This window comes from Macrosteles quadrilineatus, unplaced genomic scaffold (genome assembly GCF_028750875.1).
Source record: "Macrosteles quadrilineatus isolate MER2022 unplaced genomic scaffold, UCM_ALF_1.0 Scaffold_3__2_contigs__length_128488019, whole genome shotgun sequence".
Classification (NCBI taxonomy): domain Eukaryota; kingdom Metazoa; phylum Arthropoda; class Insecta; order Hemiptera; family Cicadellidae; genus Macrosteles; species Macrosteles quadrilineatus.
The window spans coordinates 128,158,749-128,182,576 of NW_026542596.1; the positions used below are offsets into that span (position 1 = coordinate 128,158,749).

Below are 23,828 nucleotides of genomic sequence, written 5' to 3' on the forward strand. Positions count from 1 at the left end.
CTAAGATCAGCTGGTTTTAAAGCCATGACCATTGTCCCACGTCATGGTCGATGGAAAACATAGGTGTTCTATTCCCGTCATATGCTGACGTCACTCGGATTGCAAACACGATTTCACTATTAAAAAATTTTTAAAAACAATAACAGTCAAATCAAAACAAATACAGTATATACTTATATGGCAATTCAATCAGTTGATTTTTTGTTTCCAATCTGGGTGACGTCCGCATAAGACGGGAATAGCACACCTATGTATTTTCCTTCCACCATAGTCCCACGTCATATAAATAATAATCGAATTTGCTGAGATTTTTTAAACGTCCACAATATACGGAGTATTCATGGATTGAGATATAACTATTATAGAGGTCGTCCAGTGGTTGAAAACTCGGCCAAAAATATGTAATGTACAGACTTCTCTATTTTCCCCCCAAACTGTAAATAAAACATGTGATTGGAATTTCTTCCATTTGTTTTGATTTTCTGATTATATTCTGATGTTTCGTCACCAGCATGGCAACTTATAAGGACCATGTTAATTTTTTTTTAAATTTAAAATTCATTCGTTGTACTTATTTTTTCGAGTATATTTTAATTCATAAAGGGATTCTGCACGTAGTTTTCTAGCCAGAAAATGTGCCTAGAGCTACTTTTCTACTATCATTACTAGGGGGTACAAGGATTTAAATGTATACTTTCAGTTGTTTTTTACTAAACTATAACAATTGCTTTGGTAAATAAAATGCATGTACTGCTTACTTTGTGCAAAGATCAACACCTTTGATTTATTATGTTTTTGTGCGTTAACACAACTTTACTGGACTATCCTTTTATATAATACGGGAAGGCGATTTCTACGAAACAATACTCCTCCGTTAATAATGGACGGATTTTTACGGGAACCGGAGTTTTGCCAACGGGTGTCAGGTAGATGGGGGGGGATGCCTTCGGCCACCTCTTGGTGCGGAGATTTGCCAACGATGGTGGTGGGAGAAAGAGTGTGAGGACTGAGGGAGGGAGGGAGAGCGATTGTCAGGGTTGTCTACGCTTGGCAGTTATGCGCTTGTCGCAGTGGGTTAGGTTAGGTTAGGTTAAAAATTCAATACATTTCCTTTCACAGTCAGAGGTGCATAACTCCATTACTTTGAATACAGTCAGCATCCTGCCTGGTTTGTCCACCCCTAGCGGAAGCCACTCTCACGGTCACGTGTAATCGCTCTCGCTCAACCCACAACCGTTGGCAAAACTCCTCAGTATGTGGAATTCATGGATGGGGACCCTTTCTACCTGATACCCGTTGGCAAAACTCCTACACTCGATTTTTACAAACGATGTGTCAAAATTAAGTGTTTTTGTGTAGACGCCCCCTTTCACCAATTCTGCAATAAAAGTTCTCGGGCTTTGCCCCACAGGCCATCAAAATCCCAATGTTTTTCTTATGAAGGAAAGATTATGTTTACTTAAACAGACGAATAATTTCTAATAATTACAGCTGTTCGTAGTAAATACATGATACAAACCAAAGCGTTCGTTTTCAGTTTGGATAACTGGAGTGGAGTGAGTGTTTGTTTTCAGAATGAGTTCAGTTCGTTTATAGTTTCGATAACTGGTGTGGAGTAATTGATTATTTATTTATCTTTTTGGTTGAGTCTTTTAAGTCATCGAAAATTATGACTGTTATTAGTTTTGAAATAACGCCTGCAACATTTTGCAATTGCTCGAATTCGAGCAACAGGTGCACTAGTAATGGATATTTACTATAATGAATGAAGTGGAGGTAGAAACCGTTTAGTTTAAATAAAACAAACCTCACGGACAAATTGTATTATTTTACGATTTCGTTCCATTCCACAGACAGTATCTAAAATGGCCTTTGATAAATCATAAAACTTTTGAAAACCTATTTATTTATAACATTTTGTAACATTGATGTAATTCCAACCCAAATCTTATCCATGTGGTACCATTTAATCATTGGCACACAAACACGAAAAGAATTAGTACCTACTTGAGATAATGTGAAGTGTTAAGATACTTCTTAAGACCGACACGACAGACAAGATAAAGATATTGTAAACCGTAGCAGACTATTCGGTTTCTATTGTAGTGATTGCAAACAGTTGAAATGTGACTGAAGAATTAACACTTTCTGGTGTGAACTGGTAGAATGTGGTTCTGTCTGAACATCATGTTTTCGAGGAATGTCTGCAATGTTAAAGAAGTTTGACAGCCAATCAACGTGTCCATCGTTCAACATGTATGCCAATCGAGCCTTCTACATTGGCGACGAGGGGACGCGTAAGTAAATATTTTTGATTCTCTTTGTATACGAGGGAGTAGCCACGACAAAATTGTCGAGCATAGTCAAAAAGAAGAATTCGGACGAGTAATTATGTTTGTTCGTAATTTATCTTTGAACAAATGTTCCTTTCACAATTTTTTTTTCATTAGCATTACATTGATGAGACAATACAATTAATTTTCATAGTGTCGAAAATTCGGAAAATGTTACTCGTAATTTATAAAGAATAGCATTTATCGTCCAGAGACTATACATACAATAAACATACTATCTACGTACTGTACTTAAAACAATATACTGTAACAACACTTTTTCACCCGTCATACTAAAAAGATTTTTACGTCTAAAGTGTAATATCATTGTAATACCATCTATCTATATATATAATACGCTAAGCTGATTTTTGTAAACAGAACTCCTCTCTCATTTTTGGACCGATTTTGATAATTAAAGTGTCAAAAGAATGGCCCTGATCTGTAGTTTTGCAAAGTCTTTTTAATTTTTTGAAATTTTTATTAGTTTGGGCAGGATCTTCCATCAAAGTTGGATTTTCTCCCATAAGATTAACATGGGGAAATCTAAATATTTATTTGGAAACTTTGTCTCCACTAACTTGAGAGAACGACTGGGCGTAGAAACTTGGTAGAGGTGTCCAAAGAAAGGTTTTGGTCTCTAGATGAGTTACCAAAAGAAACACGATGTGAATCCCGTTAGGGCTCTGCCCCAGAAGCCTTTAAAGATCCCTCCACAGATTTGTTTACATTTTCATCATGTGGATAATACTTTTGAATTAAACAGCTGTTAATTCTTAAATTGTATTTTAAACAACACACGTTTATTGGGAGCTATTGCATTGTCTAAAAGAAGTATTTGCAATGTTATTTACTGATTTAAAAATTGATGAGCTCTTATCGAACACAGAAAGAAACCTTGCCTAGAATGGTACCGGTACCTATCTTTGACAAATTATTTGCAGTGGCCTATATTACGGACCGTGGCCCACTGGGTTGGCAGCATTTTTGAAAATGACACTACATTTTGGCTGTAAAAAATGGCCCAATGAGTAAATACTATTTGATCAGCTACTGTAATGACAGAAAGGTCATATTCCTTTAAAAACTAGACCACATCATCCTTTATACGATACGTTGATTAACAATGCATTTTAACATTAATATTTACGTAACAGCCAATTTACAGTATTCTTTCTTTTTGGAAATGCCACTTTGCTATGTCATTTATTTGCATTATTTGTTGCCAATGAAGCCGCACGCCCATATAAACGAAGAGGCCCCTAACCGTCGATTTCGACGGGTTTCTCCTAGTAAGTAATATAATTTATTTGTTCAATTTGGCAATGCGTAGTATTAAAAAATTACAAAATTTCCAGCAATTGGGTTTGGATTCTAGTTTACAATTATTTACCATCAAAATGCTCAGAAAATATTAAGAAATGTAATTATCAATATCAGATTAAAAATTCATTTACCGGAATCTATCGGTCACCCACTTATTTCTACTAGTAAACATTTGTCATTGAAATGGTTATTGATTGGTGTTTTATTCAGTCCAGAGTTACGATTTATCCCGATCGAATATCTTCTTTGGCACTTTAAGACGTTTTTCCAACAGCTAGTTTGACCTTATAGGGTTTGGGTATAGGGTTTGACCTATTCTAGGCCTACCTTTTTTTTCTTTGACGTTACATGTAAATTGTTATATACTTCTGATAATGTTTGTATATAGCATTAGGCTTTTTCTTTTAAACTTTGCTAAAACTTTCAAACAATATAAATTCCCTTTTTATATTACTGATTTTATAAGTGATTTATTAAACCTTCCAAAGTCGTTTATTCACTGGCGGAAATCGGTCATTTGATGGACTTTGGTGTATAAAAAACAATTCTTACATGCGTAATTGAGCTTTCGTGAACAATTTATGATATAGGGCAAACCCTTAAATATCAACCAAAAAGTAAGTATAATAATATATAGCATTAATACTCTCATTTGAGAGCATTGTTAAGTTAACAAAACTTGTTACCTTAACCGGTCATTCACTGGGCAAGTCACCCTAATCTGAGGCAAATAAACACCTCTAACCACTAAGAAGCAACCCATAAGCTTAAAACTCTTCACAACTGTATCCAGTAGTACTGTATAGGTCAACCGATACTTCAACCTATAAAAGCTGTTGTCATCGGAAACCATAACCACCTTATACAGTTCTTTTACGGTGGTTAAGATTACATTACAATACCTAACGTAGGCAATGTATCCAAGTTATCTTGTTAAAGTTGTCCCTTTGTTGGGAATGCGACATGCACACCGCCATTTACATAAACGGGTTGTCGTGCGCGCTGCACGCTCGCAAACGCAAAGTATTAAACAATCATCACGACATTCCGCCTTTTTATGTAATTTATTTGTTTCCTGTGATAACAGTTTAAGTGAATCGTCCTTAATCACGAATACGTCTCCTCCCTTGGAAGATTCCATGGGTGTTTCAATGTAATAAGTTTTGTTATGAAAAATGTAGGTTTACCATGCTTTGCATATTGTTTATAATTTTACTGACGTAGTTTTTACACTGAAGTCCAAGAGTGGGCGGAAAACTGTTCCTGTATATTTTAACTCAAATATACAGGAATCGAATACCGGTATGGCCTCAAATTTGAACTCAAACGGATAATTGAGTAAAAAGTGGCAGCCGTTCAAAGATTTCTTGAATCTGCCATTTTAAATCTTTGGACGGCTGCCATTTTTTAATTTGATGTGCATATCGAAGTAGTATAGTTTGTCGGTGCCGTTTTTTGAGGGACGAGGTTTTTGGGCCAACTCCCCCCTCGCCCATGTCTAATTGCTAGTACATCTACCATTTCCCTTTCCAGTTGTTTGATATGTTGTTGTCTATATTTCTGTCTTATCATTCTCAAAATCATGTGTGGTTTGCATGTGAACTCGGACCCGCTCTCGGCTCATGGCGCGCTCCCGGTCGCGGGCGCGCTCCTGGTCCCGGGCATGCCCCCGACCCATGGTCGGGCTCCTGCTTCTTGCCTCTAGTGGTGGGGCTGTGAAATGGTATCTTTTGCGGAAATCCATGAATTCTGGCTACTTGGGAATCCAACCCATTTGACATACAATAAGTCACCCTTTCTCCTAATTACCTTCTCTACCAAATACATGTCTTTATACTTGGTCTTTAACAACTCCTTTGTATAGAATCCTCCCCTGATTATATTACCATTTTCATCTTTCAAGATATAAGTCACAGGCTTTGTATTATTAACTTCTGCTATTGTAAATAGCTCCCCTGTCCAATTTGGGGTATTATAGGAGAAAGGGTGACAACGTAAACATAACCTCTCTTAGAAGTTATCAGTAGTGATTTTTAGTAATGAAAACACCGTCGTAGGTAAAGTAGTGTACGCAACTCGCGTAAATAGTGTTAACGACACTCGTAGAAGTTTTTAAGGCACTCGCCAAGGCTTGTACCTTAAATTTTCTACTCGTGTCGTTAACTCTATCTTTACGCAATCGTTGCGCAAACTACTATAATGTGACAGTAAATCGTTTTAATGGTTTTATAAAGAAATTCTGTTTAGTTTTTGTTAAGAATATGAGTTGAATCGGCGTTAATTCATAACTCGCCTCCCGCTCCAAATTCTTGGGTCGCTAGCGGCACGGAAGAAATTGGTGGGTCGCTAGTGGAACGGGTCGCTTCTGGCACGGTCGCTTCTGGCACGACACCCCCACAACAAGTGTGCTGAAATAGTTATAATATTCCTTAAGTACCATATGTTATCTCGTGTTGGAACTGATGTACATAAACCAATAAACTTTTTAACACACAATCCTAAGGCAAGTACCTAAAGGAATTAGAAAGTTTGTTTACAAAACCAAAACTCAGGAAGGAAACAAGAGTTAAGTTGCAAAATTGGTACTCTTGATTCCGGTTGGGGTAGATATTTCTTTGTCAAGGTTAGGCTACCAGCCTACTTCCGACATAGAGTAAGAAACAAACCTTTAACAACACTGCGACTCCAGCTGCTGTCTACACTACAACACCATTCATCTAGATCGACATAATGTCAATTCAGTCACACAATCATTTGAATTCAATGACAGACATCACTTCGAAAACCACGTTTTATTGTTAAGGGGGTCCAAAACGGATACATCCACTCAAAACTCAAACTCGAAAAGTTTGACGAAAACAATGCTTTCTCCATATACTATGTAGGGGAAGAAAGTAAAATATCCATGGTCTGTGTTGAATACAGTAATTAGTTAAATACGACTTTGCATAGTGACAGTGAATTAACGGAAAGAACTCAATCTTTCCAGAAGTATTTTTTTAAAGAAATATTAGAAATTAAAAAAATTTATAAAAGGTGAACAAAGGCCGCTCCTGAGGTGTATTCCCATAGTCGGTTTGGTGTCCTTACTAGGTTTGCCCTAACACATTCATAAAGCGTTGCCGCTTTGACACCTAGAAGCATCGGTCCACCCAGTAATTCATCAATTACTTCTATATATATATACACTTCATTAGAGCAATCTTTCCAGCGAGAATCAAAAATTTCTACGACCAAAATCGAGGAAGAATATGACGAAAAACTAAAGATTTTTTACGTTGGGTAAGTTAAGACTATGTATACTTTTAAACGTAACTGTTACTTTCACAGGTTTTACTTCGTATTGTATATTTTATTTAGGACATTTTAAGATGTGATCTACATTACCGACAGACGGAGCTTTCCAGAGGTGCCTACAGGTAGCGTTGGCTGTACTGCAATTGCAAAATGGTGCCATTCCGAATGGCTCTACCTTATCATGTGTGTACACTTAATTATTTGTTAAAGCACAGATAATAAAGCACCAACAATTGGTTTATTCTCTGTGGTTAAAGCCACACAGCAATAATTTAAATTTAACTTACCAACAGACATTCAAAGTCTATGTTTATCCAAAGCTAAGGAAGGTTATTAGAAATACGTGGTGTTACCATCGACTGAAGATTCATGTGGGAGTTGGAAATATTTTGGGTGTGCTGATGTCGACTAAAGTGTTTTATGTGTGTCGACTGTGTGTATAGTATTAACATAATATATACCTATATACATGTAAATTGATTTAAAAACATAAGTTGAATAAGCTATTTTTAACTACAGTTACTGTAAAAAAATATACTGTACAAATTAAAACCTAAATGAAATTAATTGTCTCACAAACAAACTTAAACCCAAATGAAATTGTTTCACAACTAGAACATATAAATCAGAGTAAAATTCAACAAACCTAATGAACCTAATGAATCAAAATCTGAATACAATTTTTAGTTTGTAATATTTATGTTAACACGCAGCAACAAATTTATAACAACTTTCACATTATTTGCAAAAAAAAAAATACTTCCAAATAATAATTAGTCTTTCAAACACTAAACTACACGTTTTACATTAGGATGCAAGCGTTGAACGACAATAATATTGCTAACACGGAATTGCAATTGGTCAAATGGAATGACGAATAAACACTGCAACAGCTGATCGAAGCTTAAGTATCTTCAAGTGTTGCTAACTTGTTTTCTAGCTTACACGTGTTACGTACATAATATAAGCATTTTTTTCCTACAGTCACCCGACAAAGTTGGCTTCCTTGCACTGATTATACTGTAGTACAGAAAGTTGCTAATTGCTGCATTTACTTACTTTTACCGCACACCAGTATTCCAACCAAACAACACAAAACAGCGTGCTTTTATTAGGCATGTAATACGTGCACTTAATTGAAAATAAGTTGGCAACACTTAAAGATACTACGACAACGATCAGCTGTTGCAGTGTTTCCGATTTCGTCCAAAGCTTGGATTTAACCTAAACTAAAACGTGTTGTTTAGTGTTTGAAAGACAAATTGTTTCTATGCTTAATAATAACTGTATGAAATATATAATAGGTAACACGAGTCCAAACTGCCTTTGCTGCACTCGAGAAACCTTCCACACGATTCGGAGGCGAGTTTTTTTTGCCGGTTTTTGTGATAGATTGCTCAGTTTCCCACACCAGCAACAAACTTAAACTTAAACCCACAACCAAACAACACAAAACAGCGTGCTTTTATTAGGCACGTAATATGTGTAGGGTACGCTTGAAAAACTGTTTATCATCTCCCCTGCCAAACATAAATTTGGTGTAGGTAGGCCTACTGAAATAAGTTAATAAATTGTATAGTCAGCTCATTAAAAAAAGGGTTAAAGTTGCGTGGTGATATCCTCCCAAAGATAACCGGTGAATGTTTATCAACTTAAAAAAACGTCATTAAAAATACAATATCTACCATATACACACCAATAGTTTATTTTACATACCCCATGTTTGAATAAAAAACTGATTTGTTCCAGCTTCAAAGGCCAGCTTCAAAAATTAACTCAACAAAGTCTTCATACTTTACATTGATCTCCCCTCTATTATATGGGTCCAGTTTTTTAAATCCGTTTGTAATATTTTGAAGGATTACACAGCAGTGAATGAAGTCATCCAAGAATATATTCCCCTCGGTCCCTTTTTCGAATCGTTTTATAATGACATCGACTGTTTTCAGAGGAAATTTCATCCCAAAAGTCTGAAGAGCAGTTAGAAGTTCATGATTGTTGATACTTCCAGAGTTATCCTTGTCGAAGCCTCTGAAGCAATTTTGCCACTCTGTGATGTAATTCCATAATGCACCAAAGTCCTGGAACGAAATCATTCCTTTCTTCTCCTTGTCAAACATTTTTATCATGAGTCGACAAGTTTCTAGGTTGAACGGTTCCCATGAACCATTTAACAGTGATTGTTGGAGTTCTGTAGAGCTTATGTAACCACTTTTATCCAAATCCACTCTTTGAAAAACTTGCCAAAGAAATTGTTTGTCTTCCATTGTCAAAACATGTAAATACTTTGAAAAAAATGTTAGTTGTTTCAACGAATAATAAAGTAGTCTATTTGTGTCCTATGGAATGTGAGTGTAAACTAGAATTTTGAAATTGGCTAGACAAAAATACAATCTTGGACAGTTAGTTTGTTTTCAATTTTAAAATCATCTGTATAAGCTTAAAAACAAACTTTTTAGAACAGTAATTAAGAGAAAATTTACTCATTGTTTTTTTAGTGGTAAGTTAATTCATTAGTATCCTGTCAACTATTTCTCCTGTGAGTTCAACAAAGATGTTTAATTAACAATCAAATCGTGTTTTATTAACTGATGGTGTTAAAGTTACAAAAAAAAAGCTTTTTTTACAGAAGGAGATTCAGATGTTCCACAAGCTCCTACTTCCCAGGAACCCAATGAATTCTCCAACAGAACCACACCTCCCCCTTTGAAGAGGTAATTTAAATTACCTAATAATGTACTTTAGGTGAGCTTAGCAAGTTTGGTATTGTAACTATCTTTATTTACTACTGTTAATTGCTATGATATTTTCACTCTGTTACAATCATGTTAAATATCAATGCATTTTTTTTTATGTAGAGAAATACTTAGTTTTCATCAGCACATTCAAACTCAACTGTCTTGAATGAAATTTGAAGACATTTATGCTTTATATTTAAAAAATACAATAAACAAGTCTTGCACTATTATTAAAAAAGTCGATGATAGACATTTTTTTCATCCAATCAACCGTTTTCCACTAAGTTTTACAACGATTTCTCCAATATAATACACAGCTCTCAGTTGTCCTCACATTTCCATTTCTGTTTTCACTTTATTCTGTCTAATATACATTTCTAGGCTGTGCAGATTGTAATGATTTGCACTCACAATATTCTTGGACTATTTCTAGAACAATCTGGACCAAATGTGGTCAGTTTAAAAATAAAAATGAACATAGTTGGATTCACCAACAAAACAGGACCCTCTTTGTATATGACTTTGACTACTGAACATCAGGGCTATATAATACATGTATTCTATAGCCCCGACTGCCCATAGCACTAAAGTTTGAGGAGTGTCAAATTACCAAAAAATAAATATATACTGTATGGAAATACATAAATTGCAATCAGTATTTCAACTTTAAATAATGTTAAAGGTTGTTTTCAGGTGCATTAAATTTAAAAAAAATCTCAACCTCTCCGCTGAGGTTATTCCATACCTCAAAGACCCACGGACATGAGGAGTGCAAAGGCTTTTTGCAGCTCAAGGCAAAATTCATCCTGAACTGGTTGGCTGATGTCAATCACTAATTTCCGGTCAAATACTCAAATACTGTAACATTTTTATCAAATCAGACAAAAACAACTAAGAGGACAACTTGTTGTTAACTGTATAATTCTAGTAAATATATAAAACTATAACTATAACTATAACTATAACTATAACTATAACTATAACAAAGATCATAAAAGTACCTCAATTTCTAGACAGTAACACATTTCGCATTTGTGAGTGGCTTTTCAACTAAATTTTTTTTGGATTGGCTACATACTGTTACTGTTCTATGAAATTGTGACCGTACAAAGTAGGTATTTTAAGCCAAGTATGAATGGAGATGAGTGTAGGATGAGTGTCTGGTCATCTGGTCCAAATAGTTAGGATGTTTTACTTAAGTATCTAAAAGTCAATGCTTTTGTAATAGCATAGACAAAAAGAATCAAATATAGACCGTCAGCTGTGCTGCGGTTACCATAGGTTCTGGCGCACACCGCTGGGATCGCCACGGTAGATACAGCGTACGCGCTACGTTAACTACAGCGGTGTGCGCCCGAACTTATGGTAACCATGGTAACCGCAGCACGGCTGACAGTCTATATTTAATTCTTTTTGTCTATGGTAATAGTCAAAGCTTTCGTCTTAATTTTTACAACTATTGCCCAGCACAGGTGATCCCGGATGGCTAAGTCAGCTATTTGTGAACCAATGTGGCTGCGGTAACACTCTGCTAGTGCGACTGCTAGGAGTGGTGATACTGCTGATGGTAGTCTGGCTGCTGCTGGTAGTCCTGGTCGGAAGGGAGGTGCTGCCAGGTGGTGGCCTGTTCAACCTGCTGGTGTTGGTACTACTGGCTCAGCTGGTAGGGGAGTTGGTAGAACTGCTGCATCTTCCAGCCATCCTAGGCATGCTGATCACCGGCATCGCTATGCGGACTGCCAACCTGTACAGTGTCAGCGGGGTGTACGTCAACATCGTCAGTACCTTGAGGTAATACCTGTTCAGCCAAAAGATATATTAAACAAATTTTGTAAGAAGATTTGTTTCCTTCTAGATTCTACTCAATAAAACATTCATAGAAATCACACTTTTTTTTAAACTTATTTTGTGAAACTTTAAGGTTGTAACATACTGAGACTCTATTGTAAGTATGCAACGCTCAATTAAAGGATGTCTACCAAAGAATTTTTTTCAAAGTAGAACATCAAACAAAATCAATATTTTTTTCTTTAGAAACTAAATGATTAACAGTTGTCTGATAGTATTGACTAAGGAACAGATCAATCATACTTCTGCGTAGATTTACAATATCATCTTTATGGATCAGCTGAATAATTTTAAAATTGATTCCGTCTAGTTTTAGAGGGTAGTTTGAAGTATACTTTTCGTTTCTTATAACCAAATAAATCTATATCTATATAATTATACGTATCTGGTTAACTGGTATTCTAACCAGTTAGTTCTGGTATTCTGGTGGTTAAGCAGAACTTTTGTAATCTATCCTAAAACAAAAGAGGAACTTATTTACCATCAGAGCACTCTAAAATAAACTAACCAACATGAAACACGCAAAAGCAGGTTTCAAAATTAAAAATATTATGACAAATCTATTTTTACTATTGAAAACCAATGACTATAAATACTGAAGAAGTCTTCCCATTGTTTCTATACAGTATAATGTTAAGGTAATCTTCATAATGTCATTGGTTTGATCATAGACAAAAAGAATTAAATATAGACCGTCAGCTGTTCTGTGGTTACCATAGGTTCTGGCGCACACCGCTGGGAGCGCCATGTAGTTACGGCGTACGTGCTACGTAACTACACGACGCTCCCAGTGGTGTGCGCCAGAACCTATGGTAACCGCAGCATGGTTGACAGTCTATATTTGATTCTTTTTGTCTATGGTTTGATATTCATTTAGACACCAACGTCAGTTATTGGTTCTCTACAGCTAAACAGCTTTCCTTAAAGCCAAAATAAAACTTAACTTACCATATCAAATTTGTATTGACCTTGCAGGGAGATCTCTCTTGGTGTTATCCTGATCAAGGCAGGTCTTGGTCTAGACCCTGTGGCTCTGCGCAAGCTGTCCTTCACAGTAATAAGACTGGCTGTGTGTCCAGGGCTGGTTGAAGCTGTGACAGTCGCTATCATGACACATCACTTCCTCGGCTACCCTTGGCTGTGGGGGTTTGCTCTCGGGTATGGAAACCATCACTCTTATATTGGTCATATTAAGGGGATTCATTGCTTAAAAATCCATTATATATTTAATTTATAGCTCACAACATTTTTGTTTCTTTTTCGAGAGGGGAACATTTTGCTAAGGGATGCCTTGTGAATATGGGTATTCCTGTCCTCCCTTTCTTCTGGGGATGAACAAAAAACACCACCTCTTCTTTGCCCTGTGTATCCTGTAGGATCTCCTTCCAGAATAACTCTATGAACAGAGAGGAAAACCCTTGAGTTTCCCCTCGGCCGCCTTATTATTTTCCACTATTTTGTAGACAAAGCTTTAATTCTAATATGTTCCAAATTCCATCCTTCTTTCCCCATCCTTATCATTCTGCCCAGATAACAGTTCTGACCCTGTTTTTCAAATCCACCTTCTTCTGCATCACTCACTTGCCAGCTTTGGGCAATATTGATCTTTTGTTTAAGCAAACATTCAAATAAGGTTGTTATTTGCTTAGCTGACATAAAAATTTGCTAGTGAACGCTTGTTTGTAGAATCCTTTTGTAGTGGGTGAATACTGAAAGCCTTTTTAGGGAAAAAGACAAAACTACTTTCAATTCACAAATTCCCTTGAGTCTCCTGAATTTTACTTGCGGAGAGGAAGTCTTAAAGTCTTGACATGTATAATTACATGAGAACAACAACAAGTTCATTGGTACATATCTAAGACTAAATTATCATCATGCATTGCTGATGTTACATAATTTGAGTTTTAAATGGAAGTATTGATAACTGAAAACTGCAATTTCAAATTTTTAACTCAACTTTTACATCTGTAAGGTATTTGTGTTTAACATCATAAGCAAAGAAAGCTATTAACCCCACATGGATATAAATAGTCATTAAAAAATGTAAGAATTTTTGCAAATTACAACAAAACCATATTTTAATCTAAATATGTGCTATAATTTGAAGTACGGTAAAATAATACTTCAACATTTATACATACAGTACAGCACTTGTTGACATCTGCAGGTTTCTGATGTGTGCCATTTCCCCAGCTGTAGTGGTCCCCACACTACTCAAACTGAAGAAGGAAGGCTATGGAGAGAGCAAAGGCATCTCCACTCTAGTCATTGCTGCATCTAGCATAGATGACGTACTGGCAATATCCGTCTTCTCAATCTGTCTCAGTATTATATTCTCAACAGGTAAATTGTCGACCATACGGAGGTAGGTATTTTAAGCCAAGTATGAATGGAGATGTAGGATGAGTGGTGCGATCTTGTAGTCTTGTTACTTACTAAGGCTAACATATTTCCTTAGACAGGACTGCTAATTAATAGCCCATACATCCAACGACAACTAAGGGACCTACAGTTTATAGTGGAATCCGAAACGCATTTTTACCTTGTAATTTACTATACAGGGTGTAAATTAAGTCTGGCACACATTTTTTATCTTTTTTTCTATAGTAGATAGAAGAAATCAATTTGCGGGAATGATTAATAACAAATGTTAGGCACTTTTTACAAATTTTGAAAATAATAATTCCCTTAAGGGCAAGGGGGGGTGGGGGGTAACTAAAAATTTTCAAATGACAACCCCCATCTTGTGACCCCTCATTTTAAAGGTCATTGGAAGACAAATCCAAAGATGTGTCTAAAAAAATTTTTTTTGCACCCTATCCAAGATGGCGGTTTAAAATGTACTTAGGGTTGAATGGGTAAATTAGGTATGGCACACATTTCTTATCTTTTTTACTCTTTGTAGATAGAAGGAATTAATTTGCGGGACTGAGTAAGAACAAATGTTTGGCACTTTTTCATAATTTTGAAAAAAAATCCCCTTAAGGGTAAGGTGGGGGTGGGGGGTAACTAAAAATTTTCAAATGACAACCCCCATCTTGTGACCACTCATTTTCAAGGTATTTGGAAGACAAATTTAACGATGTGTCTGAAAAAATTTTTTTTGCATCCTGTCCAAGATGGCGGCTTTAAATGTGCTTGGGGTTAAACGGGTGGGGTCTGGGAAACAATTTTATCTTTTTTGCCATTAATAGATAGAACTTATCCACTCGTGGGACTGAGCCAAAATCAGGCACCTTTTTATTTATTTGAAAAAATCCCCTAATGGTAAGGGGGGGGGCAACTAAAAATTTTCAAAAGACAACACCCATCTTGTGACCCCTCATTTTAAAGGTATTTGGAAGACAAATTTAACGATGTGTCTGAAAAAAATTTTTTTGCATCCTGTCCAAGATGGCGGCTTTAAATGTGCTTGGGGTTAAACGGGTGGGGTCTGGAACACAATTTTATCTTTTTTGCCATTAATAGATAGAACTTATCCACTCGTGGGACTGAGCCAAAATCAGGCACCTTTTTATTTATTTGAAAAAATCCCCTAATGGTAAGGGGGGGGGGCAACTAAAAATTTTCAAAAGACAACCCCCATCTTGTGACCCCTCATTTTAAAGGTATTTGGAAGACAAATTTAACGATGTGTCTGAAAATGTTTTTTTTGCATCCTGTCTAATATGGTGGCTTAAAATGCATTTAGCGTTGAACGGGTGAATTAAGTCTGGAACACCTTTTTTCCTTTATACTCTAATGTTTGATAGTGTAAAAATTGATTACCAATACAATAAAATAGAATACCAAATAATTACAATAATACTACAACCCTACAACAACAAAAACACAATAGCAATCAAAATTAATAGAATTCCTAAACTAAATAATAAATGTAATTGCAATAATCAACTTTACGTACTTGTTAATATTCACAAATGCTCAAACTGATGCCCAAGAGAAACTTGACAGAGCCCCAACCGATTGTAAAATTCGTTTACCACCCTGGACAGCGTTTCTTCATTAATAGATCGTGCTTCCATTATTATTCTTGCTGTGAGATCCTGGATGTTTTCTGGGCGGTTAACAAATACTCTACTTTTTAGGTGGCCCCACAAAAAGTAGTCTAACGGCGTCAAGTCGGGTGATCTGGCAGGCCATTCAATAGCTCCCCGCCTCCCTATCCAACGATCTGGAAAAACTTCGTCCAAGTAATTTCGGACTTCAGCATTATAGTGAGGTGGTGCGCCATCTTGCTGAAACCAAATGTTCTCGTTGACAACATTTTCTTCGTCTTCCGGAGGAAACTCATGGGCAATGGCAGGTACTATCGACTCTCGCAGTAACTCCAGATAACGGTTTCCGTTTAGATTTCCTTCGATCACGAATGGCCCTATTAATTTGGTCCCGACAATGCCTGCCCAAACATTGACTTTTTGGGGATTTTGAGTATGGCATTCTTGAGCCCAATGAGGATTTTCAGGAGACCAATACCTATAGTTTTGTCTGTTCACGTGACCATGAAGACTAAATGAAGCCTCATCTGAAAATACAATTCTATTTTTGAACATTGGATCCAAAGTACACCGTTGCATCATGAGTTCACAGAATTCAATCCTGCGGTCAAAATCGTCCTCGTTCAATTCATGTATTAACTGAACCTTAAAAGGATGAAACTTCTCGGCTTTAAGGGCTTTGTGGACCGACATGTGACTTATCCCAAAGTCATTTCCAATCCTACGTGTCGATGTGTGATGATTTTCTTCAACGCTAAGAAGTATATTCAGTCTAGTTTCTTCAGTGAGTACAGATTTTGGCCTACCACTTCTTGGTTTACTTGCAACATCCCCCGTTTCAGCAAACTTATTACATATCTTAGATACTGTAGCTCGATTAATTTGGCGATCAGGGTACAAGTTGTTAAAAATATCACACGCTTCAAGTTGAGTCCGTTTTTTATCTCCATAGCCAACAATGACAAGTATTTCTATCTTCTGTTTTGTTGTTAACAACGCCATGTTAAATAAAAATAATAAAAGATGTACTTACGACTACTCCAAAGAAACTACCTACACAGACTGAAGGGGAATAAGGAAAAACTGATAAGATTGTTACCTGATTAGCCTGCAGTCTTAAGAAAGAGGATAGGAATTCCAAGTGAGTGCAACGTCCAAACCTGGAATCTCAATTATCAGATTTATTTACTAAGTGATAAGAGCTACATAAGTTTGTTTATTGCAGTTCGTCCTATTGTCCAAGTTTTTCTGATATAAACTATCAAATCTATTATAACTTTATTTTTGGTAAAAATAAAATAAAAATGTGTTTCAGACGTAATTTACTTGTTCAACCCTAAGCACATTTTAAGCCGCCATATTGGACAGGGTGCTTAAAAAACATTTTTAGACACATTGTTAAATTGGTCTCTCAAATACCTTTAAAATGAGAGGTCACAAGATGGGGGTTGTCATTTGAAAATTTTTAGTTGCCCCCCCCCCCTTACCATTAGGGGATTTTTTCAAATAAATAAAAAGGTGCCTGATTTTGGCTCAGTCCCACGAGTGGATAAGTTCTATCTATTAATGGCAAAAAAGATAAAATTGTGTTCCAGACCCCACCCGTTTAACCCCAAGCACATTTAAAGCCGCCATCTTGGACAGGATGCAAAAAAAAATTTTTCAGACACATCGTTAAATTTGTCTTCCAAATACCTTGAAAATGAGTGGTCACAAGATGGGGGTTGTCATTTGAAAATTTTTAGTTACCCCCCACCCCCACCTTACCCTTAAGGGGATTTTTTTTCAAAATTATGAAAAAGTGTCAAACATTTGTTCTTACTCAGTCCCGCAAATTAATTCCTTCTATCTACAAAGAGTAAAAAAGATAAGAAATGTGTGCCATACCTAATTTACCCATTGAACCCTAAGTACATTTTAAACCGCCATCTTGGATAGGGTGCAAAAAAAAATTTTTTAGACACATCTTTGGATTTCTCTTCCAATGACCTTTAAAATGAGGGGTCACAAGATGGGGGTTGTCATTTGAAAATTTTTAGTTACCCCCCACCCCCCCTTGCCCTTAAGGGAATTTTTATTTTCAAAATTTGTAAAAAGTGCCTAACATTTGTTATTAATCATTCCCGCAAATTGATTTCTTCTATCTACTATAGAAAAAAAGATAAAAAATGTGTGCCAGACTTAATTTACACCCTGTATGTCTAATTATCAGGATAGTACTGCAGATAGTCGTAGAACTTAGATAGACTAAACTTAGATAGACTATAGAACTAAGATAGACGGACCAAAGTTTTTATCAAGCTTAATCTACAACTTGATCCCTCTAAATATCAAAAACATTGAAGATCAAGATGAATTCAAGAGGAAATTCAAAGAATATTTATTGAAGAGGTCATATTATTCTATTGAAGAATATCTACAAGAAAAATAGGCCATAAAAAACTGACGACCACGGCGCAGCTGTGCTACCAGTGGGAGATCACCAAGTATCAAGTAAGTAAGAATCAAGTAACTCACTGGTGACAGTTTATGAACTACACATGATGCACCATTTTTATGGACATTTTGGGCATTTTGGCTAAAGTGTACATGGTGAGTCGGTGGCTCAGTTGGTAGCGTCACTGACTTCGGGCCCAAGGCAGCGATTTCGTGGGTTCGGATCCTGGTCACTGCCGCAAACATTTTATCAGCACAGTTCACCTTCGTACTGTACCGGCTCACCCATTGCTTTGCTGGATACGTTCCACGCACAGATTTGTAGTCTATGTGGACGGGCAATTGCAAGGTTAAAAGAAGCCTCAACCTCTTTAAAAAATGTCTTAACCTGTACTCTCTAATTCCTGTTGAGGCGTATGCTCTAGACATTGTCCTTTATTTAGGTACTCCAGGGATAACACTACTTTTACATTTTAGCACACTTCCAAGGTTTTTCAACTTATGATACCATAAGATGCCTAGGTGTGTTGGAGAATTCTTCCTAAAATTCCTGAGAAACGCACTCATCTTCATTGTAAAACTCCCTAAATTTTAATCAGAACGGGATGCTTCCTGTTACAGTAAAAAGCATTCATACATTCAAACATTCATACTACTACAATCCCCGAACCATGGTCTGTTCCCAGGGGAGAGCTTGGTGGGGCAAATATCTCAGGGTCCTCTGGATGTTATGGTTGGTCTTACAGTAGGAGCTGTCTGGGGTCTGACCTCTGCACTAACACCACTACTGGAGGATGTAAGGAATAAAATCATAAATTATTTTCTATTTTCTCATATGTAGATAGTTTGTGTATCATCACCATTACGTTCACATAATGGAGGTAAGGGTGGATTTTAGAAAGTTTGGAAATATCTTCACAATATAGTGAGATGAAACGAACAGAAATTAAGAAATGAAGATGGTTCACTTTGATGATGGCTCACTATGCACAATGAACATACAAGTTCAGCAAATAGCCAATGGTATCTAGAGTAAATGTTTGTCATTAACAAGACTACAACCATTTCAATATTGCATATTTTAAATTTCTAATCTGCTAGGAAAGGGGTTCAAGTTTTTCCTTTTGGGTTGATTTACTTGCAAAAACTGAATTGCTAATGAAGGAACTTATAGCCCTCTTGGACCCAACATTTTTATTGGTTCCTTATATGATGTTCATTTTATGTTTTTAGAAATATTGTTCTAGACATGTTCCATCACAATTATAGTACAAACAATTATTCATAAAAAACATCTATGATCTATTTTGTATCAACATAAAAATTGGTAACAGACACGTATTTATGATAGAGCATCTAACATTTACGAAGCAGGGTAGCAAAACAGTTGTGTTTAAAATTAAAGATGGTTTCTTGTGCGATGAATTTGAAAAGTAATATTCCTACTTAAACTTTCCGATGTTGTCAGGACTACCTGGTGTGGAAGCGAGTGGTGCTGATCGGGTGTGGAGGTTTGAGTGCAGTCCTGGGAAGTTCCTTCGCTGGTTACCCAGGAGCTGGGCCTCTGGTGGCCATCACCTCGGCCTTCGTAGCCTCCACAGTTTGGGCTCAGCAGGGGTGGGCAGCCGACAGTGTAAGCTTTGAACAATATCTGAACTCCCATCAGGCAATGACATTTTTGTGACATGTTTCAACTATGTTTACTCTCTCGGATGTCTTTGGATATAACGTTGGATAAGTGTTACATTCGAAACCTTAAAATAATGATCCTCAGGAGAAGAAATATTTGCCCTTAAAGTCTTACGTAAGAAGGCATGGGGCCATGTCTCCCTCTCGTTGGACGGCTGAAGAATGATTTTTAAAAGTTTATTATTCATACAAATATTCAAAGCTTGCAATGAACATCTTGAACCATTAAATAAGGGTAATGGGAAAGAGGTATCTTTGGAGAGGATGAAAATTTAGTGAAACTCTAATCCCCCAGACTTCTCCTGAAAATGCCCCCACTCTACCAGGGAAAATGGAATAAGTTCTTATTCACCTGACTGTGATATTACTAAAGTAGTTACTTCTTGATAAGAGTTTAGCAGAAACAATTCAATTTCAAATTTTCAGACACATTCAATGGTTTAGGTTAATGTCTTAGTCTTAATCAGACAGTATGAGTTGCCTTTGAGTGAGGTATTCATTCATTCTGTAAGTCTAACATTCTAATATGTAATATAATAATCCATGATATGTCATCTGCATTCCTACTTGGGATTGTTGACTTTTATTTAATAAACGTAGATACAAAAAAGTATTGTTTTCTCATTCACAACATATAGAACATTTTAATTTCAATCACTTTCTAATCCAGTTTATGTGAATTCAAAACAATAAAAAATTTACTGCATCGACTCGAGTACAAGCAAGTTTTTTAGGGACTTCATGTTAAGCAAAACGGAGATTAATTAATTGAACAAATAAAAGTGCTTTTCACAACATAATTTTTTCATAGAACCCTGTGGAAAACATCTTCTCTGGGATATGGCAAGTGATGCAGCCTGTACTTTTTGCCCTGATCGGAGCCGAGATAGATCTGACTCTGTTACAACCAGAAATACTCACTTGGGGATTGATAGTAATAGCTGCAGCTTTGGTGGTTGGTATACCATTAGTGTAATTAATTACAACTTATGTGTTAAATAACATGATATAGATACCTAAAAAGGTTACCCTAAGGTGTCTATATTCTTTGTTGTATAATGGTGGTAAGTTTGTGTGTAAGTACTTGATCAATTTGTTTTGTAAAATCAAGAATAAATATAGGGAAATTTGAAGGGATAAAATTGAGCTAGTTACCCAAAAAGAGCCTCGAGATTTAAAGGTACATAAAAAATGGCCAAACAACCACTATACATTGTGTGTGTTAAACATGGAACTCTTTGACTCTAGCTTAGAGGAAAGCTGGAAATCTACTCCTAAAATATTAATCAGCTGAATTGCTTTAGCGCTAAAAGCTTTAGGTATGGATAATGTATAGACTGTCAGCCGTGCTGTGGTTACCATGGTTACCATAGGTTATGGCGCACACCGCCACAGGTTCCTGGGAGCGTGTAGTTACGTAGCGTGTATGCCGTAACTACATGGCGCTCCTGTAACCGCAGCACAGCTGACGGTCTATATTTAATTATTTTTGTCTATGGTAATTACTGTATACATGAGAGACAGTAATGCTGGGAAACAGATTTATGCTTTCTAAAACTGCAACTTTAACATATAAGTATTTTTTAGTGTGTGTTTTTGTAAAATGCTCAGTATCCATCCAAATACCTACAATTTTTTATTAAGACACTAGTAGAGCATAGATTTATTTGGGTAGAAACATTATAGTTAGTTAAGAGAGACATCAGGGTAGATACAATATGTGAAAAAGTACAAAATTATTTTAAAAAGAATAAGTTGGTCATTAGAAATCATTAGTTGGAACAACAACACTAGTTTTGAGCTAAAGCTGAATGTCAACTGAAATTGATAATCAGTAATCAAAACAAAAGTTTATACAGGTGGCTTGTTTTACATTCAAACTTTATATTATTATTGATTTATAAGCAAATCAAAACCGTACATAAAAGATCACTTTAGCAAACTTAAGATTGTATTATATCGTTTTAATCATCTTAAAACCAATTTAAATTACAGATGCGAGTTTTCGCCTGTTCCTTGGTATTGGTCGGAGGGAAACTCAACTTCAAGGAGGTGGTTTTTGTTAACCTAGCGTGGTTACCCAAGGCCACTGTCCAGGTAACAAATTAACTATTGCCTAAATGCTTGGATAGTTTTTCTGAACATGATTTAGTACCTACATGATTCAAATCCATTCAGCAATAAACAACCTTTAATGTATGATTTTATTATACGCTTATTAAATTGATAACAAGTCAAAAATGCTTGACAGCATTTTTACAAATTCGGTTCTAGATTTCCACAGGATCCTACGTGTGTATAATTCATATTTTAATTTTGTGTGTGTTTTCTAAACCAGTGGCATTTTTTAATTTATTAAAGAACAACCATACTGAAATTTCCATGGAATTTTACTACAGACCATTTCATTACTAACAAAAGTAAAAATAGATGAACTCATAGAACAACTGAGTATGTTCAATCTATGATGAGACCTTTTTTCATAAAAAATTGACGTTAGCTCACTGTTTCAAAGGCTCAATTCAACTACCTATGTATCCTAGTTTTTGTTCTAAAACTTGCTACAGCTTCAACACAAGAACTCTAGTTCTATCAAGAGTATAAGATATTTAATTTACATTCCTACTGGTAAATAAAATGTTTTTTAGTTCAGTTTTGCCAATATCTTTTTGTCCACAGGCAGCACTGGCTCCTCAAGCCCTGGACATGGCTCGTAAGTCAGTGGACCCGTCTGCGGCCGACCTCCAGCGAGGGTCAGAGTTCCTCACCATCGCAGTGTTGTCCATCCTCATCACAGCTCCCCTAGGGTCCATCGGGGCCAGTGTGGCGGGGCCTCGGCTGCTGGCCAAGACATCCGACACACAGACCCAGCAAAGTAACGAGGAGGACCATCATCTCTAAAGTGTTTCCCTAGCCTGTAAATTAGGCTTTGTGATTTTTGTAAAATTATTTTGTTGTGTTTTTGTGACGGCTAACTTTTTTTATCTTCCCCTAAACTTCACCACATCACATATGCCCAACTGGTTATTAATTGTCCAAGTGTACAAAATAATAATGTTACATCTTTTGAGAAAACAAGCTGTTCAAATTTCCCGAAATATATGGTACAAAACAATAAAAATACATATCACTGGAAAAAAACGATACATAAGCTACATCATTTACCTTTCCCCACCTTAGACAGTAAACAGTTCATTTTTGTACTCTTTTTCCTTTTTAGACCAGAAATTTGTTGTCTACATAAAGGGACCGCTGGAGTGTACACAGCTGGAATACAAAACAACTGGAGTACCAACAGACTTCAACAATGCTATGCTGAGAGCTACTCCCTCCCCCATCATAATCTACTTTTAAAAGAGTTGTAATTAAAAGAATTTTCTTTTCAGACCACCAAAGCTAAAAATTTCTAAATATCTACAATGCCTAGAAACTGTAAACATACATTTTCTAAAGGGGTGATTTTGTAGGGGGGCTTAAGATGGGATTGGTCGCTAATTAACTTTTACCAATGATTTATGCCCATGACCAGCTTATCTTATTAACAAGTCTCTAGTCTGCTCAAACCGCATTAATGCTTACTCTCCATAAGAACATAGGGATATATTCTTAATCTATGAAGGGGGCTTGAATTAAATTTAGGATTTGAACATCTTTTATGGTTTTGGGGCCAAAGACCAACACCCCTACCAATTTCAGGAATTAAGCTCGTAGAGAAGAGGATTAGTAGGCATACCCACAAAGTCCAAAAACACAACAAATACACCGGAATTTTAAGGGGGTTTGAGTGAAGATAGGTTAAAAGCGTAATGGAACAAAATGTACACTATAGTAATTAAAGTCAATTTTTACAGTTTTGATTTGAAACTGATTTTACTCAAAAACAATTTGAGATAGAAAATAACTTTGAATAAAAGAAATGTAATTCTGCACTTAAACAACTTTTCATCAGATCCAAGCATTGGTTCAGCATATAAGCAATATATAAAGGCTTACATCATAGACGAATTGAATCAAAAATAGCTTTCCTCCACCCTAAACCCCCTAAAAAGTATTGCTGTAGGCCTAACAACGAATCAACTGTACATCACCATCACGTCATGATAGTGCGTGCTATTGAAATTGAAAACCCATCGGAATGGAACCACCAACACCTGATACTGGTA

At 36.2% G+C, this 23,828-nt stretch overlaps 2 protein-coding genes across 5 annotated transcripts; one reads left to right on the forward strand and one right to left on the reverse strand.

Moving 5' to 3' along the window:
* Positions 1-2,108: 2,108 nt before the first annotated feature.
* On the forward strand, positions 2,109-22,760 carry LOC128989989 (sodium/hydrogen exchanger 9B2-like). Of its 4 annotated transcripts, XM_054412177.1 has the most exons (10): positions 2,109-2,297; positions 9,586-9,670; positions 11,162-11,485; positions 12,518-12,700; positions 13,710-13,885; positions 18,663-18,772; positions 19,445-19,609; positions 20,477-20,620; positions 21,661-21,762; positions 22,345-22,760. In XM_054412177.1, exons 1-10 carry the CDS (start codon positions 2,201-2,203, stop codon positions 22,564-22,566), a joined length of 1,608 nt encoding a protein of 535 aa, XP_054268152.1. In that variant the 5' UTR covers positions 2,109-2,200; the 3' UTR covers positions 22,567-22,760. The 4 variants fall into 4 exon arrangements, with proteins under 4 accessions (XP_054268152.1, XP_054268154.1, XP_054268153.1 ...); XM_054412179.1 differs by lacking the exon at positions 20,477-20,620; XM_054412178.1 differs by lacking the exon at positions 9,586-9,670 and having other exon boundaries at positions 11,167-11,485.
* On the reverse strand, positions 8,647-9,358 carry LOC128989992 (programmed cell death protein 6-like). The gene has a single exon (XM_054412184.1). It carries the CDS (start codon positions 9,221-9,223, stop codon positions 8,708-8,710), a length of 516 nt encoding a protein of 171 aa, XP_054268159.1. The 5' UTR covers positions 9,224-9,358; the 3' UTR covers positions 8,647-8,707.
* Positions 22,761-23,828: the final 1,068 nt, after the last annotated feature.